This window comes from Eutrigla gurnardus, assembly GCF_963514095.1.
Source record: "Eutrigla gurnardus genome assembly, chromosome: 22".
Lineage (NCBI taxonomy): Eukaryota > Metazoa > Chordata > Actinopteri > Perciformes > Triglidae > Eutrigla > Eutrigla gurnardus.
Genome location: NC_139933.1, coordinates 11,963,859 through 11,984,350, shown reverse-complemented (window position 1 = coordinate 11,984,350; position 20,492 = coordinate 11,963,859). Strand labels below are relative to the sequence as shown.

The window sequence follows — 20,492 nt, the reverse complement described above, 5'->3', positions numbered from 1 at the left end:
TCCTTTGCGGCGTTTCCATTGGTCGAACCGTTAAAAACTTCTCGTCGATTTGACACCAAGGCTGTCAATACAAATAAGAGCCGCCTACTTCGGGAAGCGACTGTTGATTGGTCTATTACACTTTCAGTCTTGTCACGAGGAATTGTTTTGATGATTTTATTGGATGAAAAATATCAAGCTTTTTTCTTTTTTTTGCCCTGCTCGTCCATGGGAGAGACGTGCAACTGCTCAACAAAGATAGTTTGTCTTATTTGACGAGATCAGTGTTTTACGTACATTTATTTATTAATGTAGGTATACGTTAATGTTCATGTACCTTGAATTATTGAACCCAAATGCAGGTTTTTAATACTTATCCCTGAAATATAATATATGTATTAGGCTACAGACAGGAAATAGACTAAGTACATCTACTGTACATTTTTTATTTACAAAATATAAATCAGTGTGAATGCATTCCGACCACAACATTAAATACTGTCATAACATTATATATAATATCACATAATTCTGACAATCACATTCTGACAATCCTCATTTCTAAACTATTTCCTTGACGTCACGGTTTCCGTGCGGGCTCCTTTAAGGTTGCCAGGGGTGACGGGCTCACATGTCAGAACGAGGAGAATTGACGTCAGTGACGGCTGTTGATTGGTTCTCAGCCGTATCCGGTGGGGCAGCGGTCCAGGGCTCGGGAAAAAATCGAAGCGAGGAGGATCTGGTAACGGTACGCTTTTGAGAAAAATCATCCATCCCGAGTCGCTGTCGAAGGGCTCGGCAGGAATTCACAGTTTCTTGTGAGTATTTTTCGTTTATTTTCAGTTCACGAATCATATGACCTCTGGATAGGTGAAATTTGTTTCCTCCGTCTCTCGTTTGTTTATGATAGAACTCAAGATGGCGTCATTGGAGGAGAGCTTTGCCTTTGCACGGAGCTAGCCAGCTAGGCATCAAACTAGACACACTCTTTAACGCAACGTAGGCCAAACGGAGTCACGCAAACGTGTACAACGTTTGTAACTGACATGTTCGACGTTTGCTGGCTGTTGAGTTTCCGTGTAGGCAGCGTTTCAGCGCCAGTCTGCTTGCTGTGAGCTACTTGGCTGCAGCCGTCAGCCTCCTCATGAAGCTTTCCTGACCTAGACGGTATTACAGACAGGGCATTTGCTTAACACTGCCTCTAAAGGCGATAACATTGACGCAATTTGTAAACCATTTAGATGCGTTATTATCACCCATCCTCCCGTATACCCCGTTGTCACTGGTTCAGCAAGGTCATTTGTGCATCACCGTGTTGTCAATAATTGAATTGACAGCTCGCCTCTCATTAGGGCAGCAGAGGTGATGCTGTAGCTCAGTAGCTGAAATAGGAAATTAACATTTTAATTATATACTTCCAATACCTTAAATATTTCTAAGATATATAATATGACACTCACTGAATATACTATGACTGATATGAGGCAGTAAAGTCTGTGGTTGAGGCTCTTAATTTAACCCACCTGGTCCAAAAAACCGTATATTTATAGTTTGTCACATAGTTATTCCTCTGGTAGATTAAAGCGAGGCCCGCCAAGTTTCCAGCATAAGTGTAGTTACTGGCAGAATGGTTGTGCCAGCCTCATCTTTGATAACATGACCAGTAATCTCCTCTGGGCCCTGGTGAGATTAGAAATTATCTGAATCCTATTATACTGATGCACATGCATGATACTGTGACAGGATGGATGGGTCTGTTTGTTCGTCTAAAACTGCACACGTTAGTTAGACGAGGCCTTCCTGTCTTAGACTACACGGCGAGATCAAACTCAGAGCCACCCGAACCAGCTTATATCACAGAGGCTGATCACATGATCTGGGATCCGACAGGCTAGTTCTCTCAGTGGCAGTATTGTGTTCGGATATTTTGTAACCCCAAAGCGAGTGCACTTGCTTTTATGGTTTGTTCTGTTTCACAGTGAATTGATTCACTGGCTTTCATTCTCATCCTCCGTCTAAAATTAGGACTTGTGTATGATACCGCCTCTCTGATAGAGGGCTTCTTTCAGGCGGGCGAGAAAGTTAAATTGTTTTCAGTAAATAAACCCAGGACAGACAGTGTGCCTGTCCTAGTTTGTTGTCTGTGGTCAGATGTGTGTGTGATCACATCATATGACCAGTTTCCACTCCCGACACTAAGAAGATCCCCGGCTCCTCAGTGACAACACCCCATCTCTCACTCTGGTTCTATTTTTCTCACATTCTTAAGTTTTCTGTCTGTTTCTCATCACGTCACTCAGTCGCCACCACTCTGCGTTTGCTCTCTGGTGATCCGGTGACTCCACATCGCGCAGCCACGATCCAAACTCACATTCCCTCTTCCTGTTACTGTCCGCTCTCTCCAGTCCAAAGGTTAGAGGTCACAGAGCAGGGTTGCGGTTGTCGTCATGGCATCTGGAAGTACGAGCAGCGAGGAGGAGCGGAGCCTGAGGGAGTGTGAGCAGTACGTGCAGAAACACAACATTCAACAGCTGCTGAAGGACTGCATTGTCCAGCTGTGCACCTCCAGGCCGGACAGGCCCATGGCTTTCCTCAGGGAGTACTTCGAGAGGCTGGAGAAGGTTCGTTATGTGCTTTTTGGTTTTCTTAATGGTCAGTGCATGAAAAGCAGATCATTACACAGTGAAAGATGAGCATTATATACTTCCATATTACACCAGGCAGTTAATATTTGATAGATAAAGGGATTCTCATTCATTTAGCCTGAAACACTTGATTATTCTGTGATGTCATCAATAGGTTTGATAATGTAATGTTTTTAATGTTATTAAGCTGATATTTTTTTATTGTGTCAAAGGACAGCGGTTTGCATAATAAATGCATAGCAATAACAGAAATGTGTTAATGACATTAAGAGAAAGCTAATTAGCCTTCTAACTAACGTGCCAACTTAAATGCTTCTGCACCTTTACGTGCATAACATTCTGTGTTTTGTTCATGCTGAAACTGTACATAGTGAACAAAACACTGTATGATATGATTTTTGTATACAGTATGCACATGATTTGGACAATATTGTTTATATACACTTTGATCAGGCCCGTGTTCAAAACCAGATGCTACGGATGTTTAGTTATACTTAAGTATCAGTAAGCAAATTGTTAGGCAAAGTTAGTGATACTTGACCGAAACATTTTATTAAATTAAATCCAGACAAACTGCACTAATATCAATTCCACATTAACACATTCATTATTTGTAAAATAGTTGAAACTACTGCTGTTATGCTCAAAATATGCACTAATAACTAGCTACTAGCTTTAATTCAAAGGATTTATTTAGAATTATTTTTTAAAGCGTCTTGTTTTTGCTCATCATCACTTGTTGTATTGTCAGATTTCTTTTTCAGATGCTCATTTGACCATAACCTTTAAATTGTCTTGAAAATATTATTAGCTATACAAAAACATAGAAAGGAGAAACTTGGCTGGAAATACTTTGCTATAATATATTAGTAGCCTTTGGAATGATTGCCAGGAGGTCTAACAGCTACAAAAACATGAATGGTTATAAGATGAGCTTCAGATATTATTTTTAGTTGTGCTTTTATTAATTTATTTGTCACACTTGGTTGTTGTGTTTTATATGTAACTATATATGTTACTTTTTTGTAGCACTTTATTGCACAAAAAATGCTTTCATAAACAACTCGTGAGTTAATGTAGATGAAGTGCAGCAACTATAAATCTTCCCCTGCCTCCCCTCCAGGAGGAGGCCAAGCAGATCCAGAACCAGCAGAAGGCCAGCAGTTCCCGTTCAGACTCCCGTGATGAGGAGGTGTCTCCACCCATGAACCCTGTGGTAAAGGGTCGCCGGCGGAGAGGAGCCTTCAGCGCAGAGGTCTACACAGAGGAGGACGCAGCCTCATATGTCAGAAAGGTAGGCATGCATGCGTGCTAGCAGCTACGAGAGTGTTGCAACACATCAACAGCTGATGCTATCAGCGTTATGAAACGTTGACGTCTTCGGCCTGTTTTTTCAGGTCATTCCAAAAGACTACAAGACGATGGCAGCCTTGGCCAAAGCCATTGAAAAGAACGTGCTCTTCTCACACCTGGACGATAATGAGAGGAGGTACCTGTCCTAAACCGTGTTTGTTTTTTTGTATGTCTTTATAAATAAAGTTTTGGTAATTGCGTTCCGCTCGTGAACTCACAAACCTGCTCCTTTCCAGTGACATATTTGATGCCATGTTTCCAGTCACCTATATCGCCGGGGAGACGGTTATTCTGCAGGGTAGGATGACGTCTTTCCAGTGATTCACTTTTTCCCGAATCATAGAATGTGTTTGTGTGTCGCTAACGGTCGTGTTGTGTTGTATCACCTAGGTGACGAAGGAGACAATTTCTATGTAATCGACCAAGGGGAGATGGATGTGAGTATTGGATCCTCGCATAATGTATTAAAAAATGTTTGTTTTGTTTTGGTCACCGTATCATTTTAATAACTCTGTGTCTACCCCGCTAATCCGACAGGTGTATGTGAACAATGAATGGGTGACCAGCATCGGGGAGGGTGGCAGCTTTGGAGAGCTGGCCCTGATATACGGCACCCCAAGGGCAGCCACAGTTAGAGCCAAGACCAACGTCAAGCTGTGGGGCATTGACAGAGACAGCTACAGGAGAATACTTATGGTGCGTATTATTAATATGCATGGGTTGGGAAATGTTTGTCATCATTTAATGTAACGCTCTCATTGTCACACTTCTAACGAAACTGTAGTTTCATTTTTACGCACCGACACTCACGCAAATATTTGTCTCTTCAGGGAAGCACTTTGAGAAAGAGGAAGATGTACGAGGAATTCCTCAGGAAAGTGTCCATTTTAGGTGGGTTCGTTTTTAAAATCGAGCCTCATCCCAAAACTTAAAAATAGAAGAGAAGCATGTCACTTGTGTTTGTTGCAGAGATGAAAATAACCTGTAAGGGCATGTAAAAATATCTCACCTGAAAAGAAAGCCTATAACGGGTTCAACTGTTCAAATGTGTTTTTCTTCATGGTTGTCTGTCATATCAGCTGACTTCTTTCTTCTGTGTTCTCCCCGTTCAGAGTCTCTTGATAAATGGGAGCGCCTGACAGTCGCTGATGCCTTGGAGCCCGTTCAGTTCGAGGATGGACAGAAGATTGTTGTTCAGGGAGAGCCTGGAGATGAATTCTTCATCATCTTAGAGGTATCTACTTGATCTCTAACTTTCTCGAACATACACACCTGCCTTCAAACATGCTACGTGTGTCGCGGTGCCTGAATTTGACCTTTTGAACTTGACGTTTGATCAGTTGTTTAATTGGCTGTTGGTCTAGTTTCATCATGTTTCGGAGGTGTTTGAGCCACTTACTGTCTTTTAGTGAACCACACATACACGCCCCCTTGTGGTAACTCTCACCTCACTATGAACGGGCATGAGCTGATAGGATTATAGTCATTTAATTGATTACTTGGAAATTTATTTCCAAATACTTTGATCATCAAAATAAGTAAATGTTACAATTACTGGTTCCAACTTTTTAAAACATTCTTTTTTTTTTTCACCTTCCTGTTGGGGAGAAAGATAAAACCTTTTGAAGACGACACCTGATGGGCACATATTTTAATGATGTTTTTTTATGACATTTTGCAGACAGAAACATTTACAGATTAATCGGAATATAATCAGCGTATGAATCGATCATGAAAACCTCAATTTGATTGAAGTATTAAAAATTCCTAAAACAAATTATTAAATGCGTTCTCATTTTAATGGTATCAGCTGATGAAATTGTGACAGAGACTACATACAAGAGAAAAAGTAAATTATGTTGTCTGCATTTCTGCTTGTGTGTTTTATTGATTGAAACTTTAGTCTCAACGTGCTGATTGAGTAACGTGTAACTAATGTATGATTCATGATGATTTAATGAACGGATGCAAGATGTATCATGAATTCCTGCTGCTCAACATTAAGAAATGAAATTGTTTATGTGATTAGTTAATTGCTTTATGGATGAATAATTGACTTTGTGTGTGTTTCTCAGGGTTCTGCAGCTGTGTTGCAGCGTCGCTCAGAGAACGAGGAGTTTGTGGAAGTGGGGAGGTTAGGACCCTCCGACTACTTTGGTAAGAAATAAAGCATCAGCCGTCTTTTATTTCCTTTAATTAACTGACATGATTTTTGTGGTGCTGTAAATGCAGAAATAACATTAAATCATTAGAGTGGCACCAAATACATGCAAAACAATGTCATTCTGTCTCTATGTCATGAAAGCATTTCTGTTTGTTTAGACTTTAAACTGTGTGTTTTTCTGTGTTGCTCAGGTGAGATTGCTCTGCTGATGAACCGCCCCCGCGCCGCCACCGTGGTCGCCCGCGGCCCCCTGAAGTGCGTCAAACTGGACCGACCTCGCTTCGAGCGCGTCCTGGGTCCCTGTTCAGACATTCTCAAACGTAACATCCAACAGTACAACAGCTTCGTCTCGCTGTCTGTCTGAAGGGGGCGTCCTCCCTCTCACCACCACCCCCTCCCTCCACCCTTTCCCCTCTATTCTCGTTTTAGACCCAGGGTCCACCAATGCAATTTGCTTTTCTTTTTTTTTGTCACTTTCTCCTTCTTTCTGTTCGGCTTTTCTCCCTTTTTGTGTTCCACACGGAGATCATTTTGTTGTTACCACCCTTCACGCTGAGGTGACTTTCAGCCATTCACCAGCGCTTGTACCAGCTGCTGTACGCTACCTTGTAGGCACAGTTACATCTCATGTTACCTATGTTATGTATGTATTTGCTGGTTACGCTTTTCTTTTTTTAGACTTGAACACAAAGCAGGATTGTTAGATCTGAAAGACATTAGGGTCTCAGACCGATGAGACCGGACAATCAAACTTTACATGGCGCTTTTTGGTGAATTTGTTACAGATTTGTGGCGTAGATTGAAGCAAAGAGAGGACTTCTTCTTGCCCCGATAAATATTTTCCTTTTTGACATCAGTTAGCCTGGTTAGATGCACAGCGTAGAGCAGAAACTAGAAACCGTACAAGGCAGAAAGAATAGGATTGCATCAAATTTTTTAGGTTTTAACTATCTGATGGTTTTGCTCCATTGGTTGTTTTTGGTTACCTTCGATTGGCACGGTGAGACGATGACGAGTCTGTTTGCTTAGTTCCAGAGAGCTTGTACAAATTTAGGTTTTTATTTGATTTTATTGTGCAGCTACCAGGCTAGTGCCAAATGTCGATTATCGTCACAACGCAAAGATGCATAGCCGTGGAAATGCAGTGCGTGTTTTCGTGTTCCGTTCCCTGACTATTTTGGAGCTCCAAACAGGAAGTAGTTATTATCCTTATTGTCCTCTTGATTGGTAGAATGACCATACAAGAACTGCCTTGACTACTCTGAGGAAAAAGATTAATTAAAAAAAAAATATATAAGAGTATTAAGTGTATTTCAGTATTCCATATTATTTTTTTGGGTATATACACCAAATGACTTGGTCTCTCTTCTGCTATGGTTTGTAATCAAAATGTTATCATAGTATAGTTAAAAACGATCATAGTTATATTATTGACTAAATGATAAAGTTATGGTTTGGAGTGACGGTGATCTTAAAAAAATATGTTTAACTGTCTTTTGTAAACACTTATTTTTCCATAAAATCTATTTTAGGTGTCCAGTGCCACAAAGTAAATAAATGCTTCTTCTTGTCAACTGACAAAAACAGTATGTAAACGTATTGTGTGAAACGTCATGGGTTGAAACTTAAAAAAAAAAAAAAAAAAAAAAAAATAGATCAAATGGGTAATTCCAGGTTTATTGAAGTGAAGTCTTGAAAATAACAAAAACGAGCTGGTTTATGGATTTCAGGACACCTGAAGTATTTATGTATTAAAGCATCACAGGCGAGCTGACGGGCAGAGTGAGCAGATATTTATTTAAAAACTAGTGTCATTGCTTTATTGCCTGTTGAAAAGGTGGCTGTCTTTTCATCAGAGTAGCTTGTGATCTGTTCTCTATGCTTACTTGGCATGATGTTTTAGGCATCCAGTGGTCCGGTATGAATGGAAGCGTGTATTTAAAAAAACAACAACAAAAAAACATAAAAAAAAAAAAAAAAAACCTGCAGCTGCGTGCAGAAGCAGGAACTTTGTCAAATATTTGGTTTGTTACTCCCTTAGCTTAACTGCTTCATGACTATTTAGATGGCATAAAATGTTTTAAGCTATTTTTTAAAAGATCTTTACCAAACCTACAATGTTGACTTCTGGATTATAGGCTTAACTCTTCATTCCTGCCTCACGTGTCTGTTACCAGAGATGACATAGAACCAGTCATGTGTTTCTGTTTGTTTTTTGTTTTTTCTCTCGTTCAGAGCACTTCAACATGCTCGGAATTGAGATTTCTGTTTGTACGTCCAAAAAGATTTGATTTTGGTGCCGATTGCAGGGTAGTCAGGTTAGTGAGAGGAGTTTTTGTCAATGGACATGAGTAATATGTTTTCTTTACAGTTATATTGATCATCTTCATCTGATCCTCATCCTGATCCACAGGAAATGACCCCGTTAGGGGGCGTGGGTTTTGACTCACCTTATGGGAATATTGTTTTCTTGTAAATAGCGGCATCATCGGTTTTAGTCCAAAAAATGTTTTTAGCCACACTGCAATCGTCCCGGTTTGCCTTAGCTTACCTAACCTGGGTTTACGGTAGTAGTCAGTCACTCCTGCTAACCCGACCCTCAGTGAGTTTGTTAGACCTGCAGCGCAGAGAGCTGCAGGCCATCAGAGGACCATTCTTTTTCTATTCTACCCTGTATTCAGTTTGACCTCCTGTATGTGCAAAGATGTTTATCCTTTTGGTATAGATTGTTCCAGATGGCAGTTTAAGCAATAAAAAAGTAAAAAAGAATTCATCTTTGTCTCAGGCTTCGTCATTTATGTTGCAACTTTCGACTGTGTTACTGTACAGTTCAGGATGCCTCGTGGGCTCCCAGTGAGTCACTCCTGTTTCTGTAACTGTCTTTTGATTAACCTGGTTTTAATGGTATGGAATGGATTTTGCAAACAGACAGATGTAATACCACATCTGTCCACAGGGGGGAGACATGTCGCTGTTCTAAATGCAGAAAAGCCTTATGATGATTGGTATTCACTTTGCACCAGAGCATGTAAAAAATAATCATATATATTTGAATCTTTACACACATTTTTAAATGCGAACCGTTTCTCCATTCATGATTTGTAAACATGCTTTGTGGAATTAATCATCTTTATCGCTCGGTTGTTCCTTTAAGATGATTTTAGCTGTAGGTCATTTTTCCATAAAGTGATGTTCTCAAACAATGAGTGAAAGTTTTAAAGTTAATTATTAAGAATTGCACTTGGCTCTGGGGAAACTTCCAACATTTGCTGCTTTTTTGGTTCTATTTGTTATTTGGAGTCGGAAAAGTTGGGTCTGTTCCTTCATTTCCTCATTCTTCATCCTCGGCAGAGGTTTAACATGCTTATTGCTGTTACCGCGGTGTTTACTGGAGATAAACTGTTTGAATGCTGAAGGTATTTCACCTGTGGCACGGAGCATATTTTCTGATCTCACTGCTTATCGGCCTCTGACTGTCTGACTTTATATGCTCTCTTAAAAATAGTTGTGGTTCTACGTCCTGCTTTGCATCACGCAGAGACCTGGAACATATCAGACGTGTTGACGAAAAGTACAAAGAAAACAACAAAAGGCCGAAGCTCATAGCACATTCACACACTGCTAATAATAAAATGTTGGCTTATGATATAACACATATTTCTCAGTTGCTTTAGGTTAGCCACCTAACTCTGTCTCGGCCTGTTTTAGTCGACCGTGATGTGGTAAAGCTGTTTAAACACTCTGAGACAGAAGGATTACATGTCTGGAAAACGGGGTGGAGGAAACTCAGTGGCAGCTTTAATGGGTTGCACCACACACACACACACACACACACACACACACACACACACACACACACACACACACACACACACACACACACACACACACACACACACACTTACACTTATCACTTGCAACTAACTTTATTCATAATTATAACACACAAACTCACAAATCTTCCTTTCCATGATCACAACATGATAAACAACTGATCCAGTGCATTACAGCTCTCTCTTGAATATGAAGTCCATTGCTGATTTTGATGTGTATGACGAGAGAAAGCTCCGGTATTCAACCCTCCACACTGTGAGTGTGTAAAATTGGTCTGTAATTCTTCCTTAAAAGGTCTTAATCCAAACGTGTCAACTCAAAGCCGACTCCGATGGTGAAGGTGGATGCTAAAAGTGAGAACTCATCATAAAATGCACCCACGGGGGAATTTATGACCATGAGAGAAACAAAGAGGAAATAAAAAATGTGACTCCCTCTGTGATAGGAATCTGAATCCCGCTGTGATTTATGCGCTGAAGCTCCACGATTGGGATTCCTTCCATCTCTGAAGATTTCACAGCGTCTTCCATTTATGGCTTGGTTCCCTGAAAACCACCTGAGCCTCGTTTGCTCACATGTGCTTCATCCTAAAGGCCTCTGTGGCACAAAGAGCCGCTGCGAAGAGGACCCTCTCCTCCTGTGTTACCTGACCTTTCCCGTCTCTGTGGCGGTTTGAGGTCTCGCCGTCGATTTGACAAAGTCCTTGGTGATCACGTCGTCCTCGCCGAGCCTTCGGACGCAGCGTTGGACCGCTCTCAGGACCTTCTCTAGCCTGCGGTCCAGGGCCAGGAGGTGGGGCTCCGTCAGGATGGGCTGTAAAGGGTCTCCCTCCAGGGACTCCCTCATCACGTCGCTGAGTCTGAACTCTGGTTGGGCCAGGAGCTGCAGCCTCAACAGTGTGGAGCGTTTTATCCTGAGGAGGGAGAGGAGACGGTTCCCAAAACGCTGCCAAGCCTAATTTACTCTAAATATGAACACTTGATGGATAAACTGCTCTCATGTAGGAATTTGCTGTTTCCACTGCAGGATGACATACTCACATGCAGCACTGAGATAGCGGAGCCAGGATGGACATCTCATCTTGAGAGCTCTTCCCAAACCTGAGCACAGGATGCGATAAGGAAATAAAAACCACTACGGGTAATTTCACAAACGCTAAATGCTCTGCAACACTTTTTTTTTGTCTCACCCTCTGGCGTTGTCCAAGTGGAGAAGGAATCCTTCGTCCCCGAATTTAGTAAAGATCTCATAGTGGTGCCTGTCCATGTTGCCTGTGACAAAAGGACAAAGACTTTATAAAAAGATTGTTTCTGATGGCTCGAGTGCTTGTGTGAATAGTAGGCGATGAAGTGGTGTAAAATACTTGTGAGGAAGTCGAAGATGGACATGTCTATGATGTTGAGGAGCCTGTTGCCTGAGTTATAGGGATAGAGCTGCTTTACGGTGTCACAGTAGAAGGGGTTCACTTCCCACCTTTAAAGAGTCAGACAAAGACCAGATGTGACCAGATGTTTGAAACAGTTTTACAAAAGAATTTTGAGACAATAATGATGTAATGATGAAACCCGCTCAGCAGAGTTGCGGAACAAAACAGGAAGAGGCTGCTGTTGGTGCAAACTAACGTCAATGTTACAGAAATAGAGGCTGAAGCCAAGAAAGAAAGGCTGAAATTAAAGAAAGCACTCTTCCACCTTGTTTAGCCCTAATTAGAAAAGCCTTTGACCAAAGAGATAAACATCCGATATGATGATTCAGCATCAACAGGATTTATGGGGAATCTGGTCTTTTATCTTTTATTTTGAAAATACTGGAATTTACGATCTGACTTGGAGGCCACCAACGGTCTCAACCGCATGGATTATAGTCAGTCAAAGACAGTACATTTGCACCACACTGTGACTCTAACTAAACCATTTGGTAAACATGTTTTCCACCACATCCATGTATTTATATCATAGGAGAAGCAAATTCAAGTATTTTTCTCTAAGATTAGATCTTATTCCTCCTGGGCGAGGTTGAGGACTTACTCTTCCCGTCCAGTGAAGGTGTAGGAGCGTATCCAGGGGTTGGGGATGGAGATGCGGGGAGCGATGCTGAGGCCGGGCAGGTAGGCCGACATGGAGCCCTCCAGCAGGTCGGGCCCCCCACACACCGCGTATTCAGTCTTACAGACGTACAGACACTTGGCGAAGAAACACGTGTTGTTGGCTGTGTGGGGAGCAGCAGAGTGGAATGGCAAAAAGTTTTCACAAACAATTACGTCCTGTTTGATCAGCTCTGCCTTTCCCTCCAACTGAGAAACATCAAACCAGAAACAACAACAAAAACAGCTGGAAACGTCTGAAGGTTAGGAAAGTCTGTCTAGCAGCACCCCTAAAGCTTACAGATTAACACATTTTATTTGTTTATTCAATGCAAAAAAAGGAGAAATGTCAAAAAGTTTCATTTTTAACCAACGGTCTTTATGCTAAACTAAGCTAAGCTTCATACTTCGAGTACAGACATGAGTGGTGTCAATCGTCTCTTGACCAAAAATCCTAAACTATTCCTTTAAAAGAGACCTGCTTCTTATTTACCCGGTGAGGTGAAGAAGACCGCCCTCAGGTCTTCGTTGTGTGTCACTTGGAGGACTTCTCCCGAGATGTTGACCAGCCTGCCAGCCACCGGCGGGACCCTCCGAAAGTCCAGGATCCTAAAAAACAATAAGCCAATGAGATTAAAGGTTGAGTAGGTGATTCTATTCAGAAACACTTTCTGTTATATTACTTGAAATCCTTTTAACATACCGATAGCCATCAATACATTAAGTGCTCTGACATATATATTTTTTAAGTAATCTGTGGCCGTGGCAGGACTGTAAAAACCCCGTCCAATCAAAAAAGTCGGGCCTGAGAAAATAATTGGACGACTGTCTGTCAATGCTTACTTCCTGATTGAACTCTGCAGATCTCGAGCACTGGTTTGGGGTATGTTTTGGACACTCGGGTGAAGAGAGGGGCTGAGCTGTCAACTGATCACCACCTGGTGGTGAGTTGGATCCGCTGGCAGGGGAGGAAGCTGGACAGACTTGGCAGACCTAAACGCGTTGTGAGGGTCTGCTGGGAACGTCTGGTGGAACCCTCCGTCAGGGAGGTCTTCAACTCCCACCTCCGGGAGAGCTTTGACCAGATCCCGAGGGAGGCTGGGGACATTGAGTCCGAATGGACCTTGTTCTCTGCTTCCATTGTTGACGCGGCTGTTCGAAGCTGTGGCCGTAAGGTCTCCGGTGCCTGTCGTGGCGGCAATCCCCGAACCCGGTGGTGGACACCGGAAGTAAGGGATGCTGTCAAGCTGAAGAAGGAGTCCTACCGAGCCTGGTTGGCTCGGGGGACTCCCGAGGCAGCTGACAGGTACCGGCAGGCCAAGCGTGCTGCAGCACGGACGGTCGCTGAAGCAAAGGTTCGGGTCTGGGAAGAGTTCGGGGAGGCCATGGAGGAGGACTATCGGTCAGCCTCGAGGAAATTCTGGCAAACCATCCGGCGCCTTAGGAAGGGGAAGCAGCCCTCCACCAACACTGTTTACGGTGGAGGTGGGGAGCTGCTGACTTCGACTGGGGATATCGTCGGGTGGTGGAAGGAATACTTCGAGGATCTCCTCAACCCCACTGTCACGTCTCCCATTGGGGAAGCAGAGGCTGGAGACTCAGAGGCTCATCCACCCATTACCCGGGCTGAAGTCACCGAGGTAGTTAAGAAGCTCCCCGGTGGCAAGGCACCGGGGGTGGATGAGATCCGCCCTGAGTACCTCAAGTCTCTGGATGTTGTGGGGCTGTCTTGGTTGACACGTCTCTGCAACATCGCGTGGCGGTCGGGGACAGTACCTCTGGACTGGCAGACCGGGGTGGTGGTCCCTCTATTCAAAAAGGGGGACCGGAGGGTGTGTTCCAACTATCGGGGGATCACACTTCTCAGCCTCCCCGGGAAAGTCTATTCCAGGGTGCTGGAGAGGAGAATTCGGCCGATAGTCGAACCTCGGATTCAGGAGGAACAATGCGGTTTTCGTCCTGGCCGTGGAACACTGGACCAGCTCTATACCCTCCGCAGGGTGCTCGAGGGTTCATGGGAGTTTGCCCAACCAGTCCACATGTGTTTTGTGGACTTGGAGAAGGCATTCGACCGTGTCCCTCGTGATATTCTGTGGGAGGTACTTCGGGAGTACGGGGTCGGGGGCCCTCTGCTAAGGGCTGTTCGGTCCCTGTATGACCGGGGCAGGAGCTTGGTTCGCATTGCCGGCAGTAAGTCAGACCTGTTCCAGGTGCATGTTGGACTCCGGCAGGGCTGCCCTTTGTCACCGGTCCTGTTCATTATTTTTATGGACAGGATTTCTAGGCGCAGCCGTGGGCCGGAGGGGATCTGGTTCGGGAGCCACTGGATTTCATCCCTGCTTTTTGCGGACGATGTGGTCTTGTTGGCTCCTTCGAGCCAGGACCTCCAGCATGTCCTGGGGCGGTTTGCAGCCGAGTGTGAAGCAGCCGGGATGAGGATTAGCACCTCCAAATCTGAGGCCATGGTTCTCGACCGGAAAAAGGTGGCTTGCTCCCTCCAGGTCGGGGGGGAGTTCCTGCCTCAAGTGGAGGAGTTTAAGTATCTTGGGGTCTTGTTCACGAGTGAGGGAAGGATTGAACGCGAGATTGACAGGCGGATCGGTGCAGCGGCTGCAGTAATGCGGTCGCTGTATCGGTCCGTCGTGGTAAAGAGAGAGCTGAGCCGAAAGGCGAAGCTCTCGGTTTACCGGTCAATCTACGTTCCTACCCTCACCTATGGTCATGAACTTTGGGTCATGACCGAAAGAATAAGATCCCGGATACAAGCGGCCGAAATGAGCTTCCTCCGCAGGGTGGCGGGGCGCTCACTTAGAGATAGGGTGAGGAGCTCCGTCACACGGGGGGAGCTCGGAGTAGAGCCGCTGCTCCTCCACATCGAGAGGAGCCAGTTGAGGTGGCTCGGGCATCTGCATCGGATGCCCCCTGGACGCCTCCCTCGGGAGGTGTTCCAGGCATGCCCCACCGGGAGGAGACCCCGAGGAAGACCCAGGACACGCTGGAGTGACTATGTCACCCGGCTGGCCTGGGAACGCCTTGGGGTCCTCCCGGAGGAGCTGGGGGAAGTGTCTGGGGAGAGGGAAGTCTGGGCGTCCCTGCTCAGGCAGCTGCCCCCGCGACCCGGTCCCGGATAAGCGGAAGATAATGGATGGATGGATGGATGGTTTGGGGTTCTGGGGGGCTTTGAAGAGACGTCTGAACGAAGGGGGCGGGACTTTTTAGATTCGGTGATGCGTTCAAAGTCAAAATCTCTGTGGTATTTCCAAATGACCTACTCTGCCTTTAAGAACTAATATGAATGATAAAAACTAAAAACTAACATGATTAATAGAAACTGTACGAGTTACCACGCTTCAGGCTTGCATAAATTGAGTTACATAAATGTAACGTGAACCCTGTCGAGATCGTGGCATCCTTATCTCCGTCTGCTCGCCTCATTTCACAGGAGCCCGCGGTTCATTTTCCCTGATTCTTATCAATGAATGTACGCTACTGACTGTCATTCAGCTGTCTGAAAGCTCAGACACACCACCAAGAGCTTATACCTCCCCGAGGGCCTCGGAAAACGGTAATCAAGCAACAATCGGCGTGTATCGCTGAATGGCTGTTTCTAAGAGCGGCGGCGGCGGCGTTTCCCCAACTGCTGATTGCTGGAGACGATGATAAGGGTTGGCAGCCGGCGCAGACACAACAGAGAAAAGACAACGCGCTGCCATGAATTAAAAATAGGAGAGAGCGGAGAAACCATCCGTTTAGTGTTTGATGACAGACACCTGCATTTTAAAGGCTAACACTTAAAATATGAGCAGCTGAATAATAATTACAGTGATTGCCGGAGTTGTTGAGTGATGACTTATCATTGTGTCTTAATGATACCGTCTCGCTCAGGCAACTGTGTTTTAGAGTGAATCACCTCAGCCGATGTGTAATTTACACCGAGGTGTGCGAAGGGTGTGCACACGTTCTGGTGTTTGCACACAGACTTTGGTTTGTACTGATCAGCTCGTTTGGAAATCCTGGGCTGCAAACATGTTGCAATCTCCGCCTGAGGTGTTTATTTGTTGGCGCCAAGCGTTCGCCACTTCTCCTCTAAGACACGATAACGCTAGCGTCAGCATGCTAGCACGAGGACAATGCTAACATGCCGAAGCAGGTATAAGGCTTGTCAGGTTCACTGTTATGGTTTATTGCTAATTATCATCGGATGATGGGAACGTTAGTTTTGCAGGGAAGTCAGCAGGATTCATCCTCTGAGGACAACGAATGACAAAATGTTGTGGTAATCCATCTAATAGTATTTCAGTCCGGAAGATGACTCAGCTTTTTGTGCGTTTCACACTGCTGTTCACAATTCATTTGCAACACGTATGTGCCTTTAAAATAAAGGCATCAAAGAAACGTTCAACACTTCAGTAGTAACCAGAGCCATAACAAAAACAAAAATGATCCCCCGAGCTTCACTCGGAGACTGCTTGAAACACGCCGAGTGTAACGGAGAGTCTCGTAAAAACAGCAAAAGACCGTTATGTGATAATGAGCTTGAAGAGTGGAGAGGAGGGCCGCACCTGTCCAGGTGGAAGGCGGCGATCTCTGCATTGTGTCTCTGGAAGTCGACGAAGTAAAAGAAGTCTTCTGGAGTCTCATCGTCCCTCTGTTGCCTGACACACACACACACACACATACACACACACAATCATCAGACCCACAGTGTTGTACGTGTTTGATATAGACCGTGGACCCCGATCCAATGTGGATCCGGTCCTCACCTCATTGGCTTGAACATGGCTTTGGCGAAGTTCTGCGTCTTCAGAGCCAGCTTCAGGTGATGTCCGCTGGGCTTCACGACTACAGCGGCGAGACGGGAAGAGAAGGAAACATTACATTTACTTGAATGTAGAAAACTGGAATGTTTGAAGCTGCAACCATTTCTACGTGTCGATCTTGTCAGTTCCCTCAGAAATAATTGGTACACTGCTCTCTCTGTCTCTGTCTCTGTCCAGCAGTATATTACACTCACTGCTATTATCACTGCAGCAGGCCAGACTCACCACACATGCCTTCCCCCTGCTGGGCTAGTCAAACCCCAGGGTATTAATAGTTAACGATCATATAAGATTCACAATCACTACTTTTTTGTTGTTGTCTGGAAATGAATCAAACCGAGCCGAGCCGGTGCTAACGGCCTCCGCTGTCGCTCTTCGCTTGCTGAAATAACGAGCGAGTCTTTTGAGGTTAAATTTATACAGACGGCGTGGATTGTTTTGTTGCGTTTCGTCTTGGCAGCGGGGGATGTTTGTGTGGTCAGCCGCTTCACTGTGCTGGTGAAGTACAGACGGGAACAAAAAAGCAGCATATAGAGGAATATGTGTTTGTCTGAAAGCGCTGAAGAGTTTTTTTTCCAAATTTGCTTTCATGTTCATACTTGACACGTGCATTTGTATCCTAACAGCTAGCATCATTACTCTACTCGCCACTCAGTTTATGCTACAATAACAATCTATTAAAAGTCCTTTTGTGCGTAACTTTTTCATTTATGTGCGGCTTTGACTCGCATGCTGCCAAGAGGTAGGAGATGTTAGCGTAGGTGGTGTGTAGGTAGGAGCCTGGAAACGTCGGCTTCCCTCTGAGCATGCAGACATCAAACATTTACTGTAATTAAGAGCTCTGCCTTTGAACACGAACACATGTCTGCCTTCTTTCTTCTTCTTTTTTTTTGCCCCAGAGCAAGTGTCTTACACAGTCAGACGAATCTGGATTCTGATGCCAAAAGAAAACAGAATCCTATCACAAAGGCAGCAGTGTGTTGGTGTCTGACGGCACGGAGAGAAACCAAAAGGGGGAAGTCAGAGATAGAAACACAAAAAAGCTGGAGCAGACCCAGACGCCTCATTGGCCGTACCTTGTGTACAATCACACGCTCCTTTTAGGGCCTTCTCATCTTGAGTGTAATCTGTAAGACACGAAGGGTTTGTTGGCTCAGAGAGTGTTCCATGTAGCATTGCAACATCAACATCTACTCCGTGCATCACCTGCGCCGACGACCGCCATGCCCTGCATGTCCTTGAGAAGGCGCGGGATGGCAGGGTCATGGCGGGAGTACAGGGCGTAGCGGCTTATTCCCAGGTGGAACTTCAGCCAGCTGGCCTCAGGGTCGAAGCTCACTTGGTGTTCAGTCACAGTGATGTTGGACAAAGCAGCCGCCTCGCTGTAGAGTTTCATATGTCTGAGGAGGAAGAAGGCACAGAGAGGTTGACCACAACCAACACACTGACAAATGGATGGGGATATCGTATTTTCTTGCTGCAGAAGGTTTGAAAACGTTACATAAACAACATGAAGCTGACTTGAAGAGAGCTGGGCTCTTGGCGCGCTGCTGCTAAACCTGGATTGCCAAGCTTTATAAAAAAAAAAGAAAAAAAAACACCGCTTGGGAATTGGGAAGGCAGTATTTTATTTTGGAAAGACCGCAGATTTGGAACGGTACTTGGAGCCAGAAGTCCGTGGCAAAGTGCATTCAACAGGTTTTCTTACCAGCAGCTCTTAAAAGACTGCGTCCAATGAAAGAGGATGCATGAACTACATGGGGGAGGATTTATTAGATGTATTACACATGCTGTTTTTGTTTTAATTCCCCCCTGTAGACCAATTCTGTCTTCGCGTGAAGACATTTTAAAAGCTGTCTTATGGGCTGTCTATTGTTTTGAACAGTAGTTGCAACAACAGCCTCCTCTGCTCTCTGCTATACTTAAACCCTCAGCCACAATAATGAGACCAAAAACACAAAAACAACTCTATTGTCAGAGAATGGACAGAGCTGACCACACTGAGTGGGACAGTCATCCCAACCAAAACAATATAATAGAGTGAAGAGCTATAAATATGGCAGATCGAGGTAATCAGGACAGTTGGAGAAGACCTGATGATGATTTTCTTTAGATATTTAAATATAAAACAGACAAAAAAATGTCAATTTTGTTTATTTATTTGATTTGATTTAATAATTTAATAACATTTTTATTTTACAACCCAGACAGTGTCGAGTCACACACAAAGAGGAAGTGGACAATGTTTCCGAACACACATGTTGAGCAGGAAATTCATTTTGAAGCTGCTGTTCGCCGTGCGTCTGAGCCGTCAATAAGCTCTCCTGGGTTTGTTTGCTGCGGTGTTGAGATGCTGTTGCAAGATTTTGCAAGTCTTAAACAAGCCTTTGGGCTTTCATTGTTTTGGTGCACATTTATAAAAGGCAGAGAGAGAGAGAGAGAGAGGCGATCCGATGTTCATATTTCTTCTTATTTTCCATCGTGAAAGCCCAAAATCTGTATCTCTCTGGAGGAGTGTGCTGTGTCGGGGTAGACAGGCAGCCTCACGAGCCAAGACGGCTGCAGCTCTCACAGATTAAAATGGGCTTGAGCAGTTTTTAAACCCTTGTTTACATTAAAGAGAGCGTGCCAGACGCAGGCTCTCAGGATGACATGTTTTTTTTTTAATGACGCACAGAATTGTCTCCACATCCTGATGTCTGTCTGTGGGTGCACATCTGTTATCGGGGAACAAATGCACAAGTGTGTTCACGCGCCTGGATGTGTGTGTTGTGTGTGTGCGTCTGCGGCGGCTTTGGCCGTGATGTCGGTGACCCTGCCCCGTGACCACAGTCAAGCCTCAACGCGTCCTTTCACAGTGAGATCTGCCAGCCAAAGATGATCCTCTTTCACAATGAAGTTGAACAACACAAGTCCACGTTTAGATCATTGTCAGCCATTGAAAATCATTTGCACTGTGGGCAAAAACAAGCAATGAGTTAATGTTTTAAACGTCAAGAAACTGACCTTTCCCAGCGGGACACCTTCCTCCTGTAGTACTCCATCAGCTGCTCCGCCTGCAGCAGCCTCTCCTCCGGCCCCAGTGCCGGAGTCTGGATGTTGTAGAGAGGGTGAGCGAACAGCCTCCCCAGCTTTGAGCCCCCGTCGCCGGGTTCGGACGTGGCACCGTGCTGGGCCGCTGCAGAAGTCCAGTTGGAGAGCTGCGGGGTGGCGAGACCCCCGTGCCTGGGAAGGGTGAGGTTGCTGGGTAGGCATGGACAAAAGTGTCCCGATCCTTGGCCCACGCTCCGCAGCTTTGGCAGGAGGATGAAGTACAGGTCAGCGGAGAAGATGGCCGTGAGGGTCGCGGCCAAGAAGAGACGGTCCCTCCTCATCATCGTTACAGAGAGGAGAAGATGTAGAGAGAGAGGGAGCTGAAGGAAGTCCTGACTATGTGCTGCTCCAGAGAGTGTCAGGCATCACTTGGAGGCTGTGTTTCACACACAGTCAGCCAAGCAGAAGTTGGTCCTCGTCTGTCTCGTTCTCTTTTTCTATCTGTGTGTTTCAGTCTGTTGCTTCCAGCCTCACTTCTCCTCCTCCTCCTCCTCCTCCTCTTCCTCCTCCTCCTCCTCCCT

The 20,492-nt window shown here is 44.9% G+C and overlaps 2 protein-coding genes across 2 annotated transcripts; one reads left to right on the top strand and one right to left on the bottom strand.

Moving 5' to 3' along the window:
* Positions 1–607: 607 nt before the first annotated feature.
* prkar1ab (protein kinase, cAMP-dependent, regulatory, type I, alpha (tissue specific extinguisher 1) b) lies at positions 608–8,910 on the top strand. Its single transcript, XM_084040236.1, has 11 exons — positions 608–797; positions 2,385–2,600; positions 3,748–3,918; positions 4,022–4,113; positions 4,214–4,275; positions 4,368–4,414; positions 4,515–4,673; positions 4,808–4,868; positions 5,090–5,211; positions 6,053–6,134; positions 6,333–8,910. The coding sequence occupies exons 2-11, from the start codon at positions 2,427–2,429 to the stop codon at positions 6,503–6,505; spliced, it is 1,143 nt and encodes a 380-aa protein (XP_083896362.1). The 5' UTR covers positions 608–797; positions 2,385–2,426; the 3' UTR covers positions 6,506–8,910.
* A 1,124-nt stretch (positions 8,911–10,034) lies between these two features.
* Positions 10,035–20,406, bottom strand: fam20a (FAM20A golgi associated secretory pathway pseudokinase). The gene is made up of 11 exons (XM_084002017.1): positions 19,885–20,406; positions 18,085–18,278; positions 17,955–18,005; positions 16,822–16,900; positions 16,621–16,713; positions 12,552–12,667; positions 12,003–12,183; positions 11,339–11,448; positions 11,165–11,246; positions 11,016–11,075; positions 10,035–10,888 (listed from the first exon to the last, which is right to left on the bottom strand). Exons 1-11 carry the CDS (start codon positions 20,253–20,255, stop codon positions 10,618–10,620), a joined length of 1,608 nt encoding a protein of 535 aa, XP_083858143.1. The 5' UTR covers positions 20,256–20,406; the 3' UTR covers positions 10,035–10,617.
* Positions 20,407–20,492: the final 86 nt, after the last annotated feature.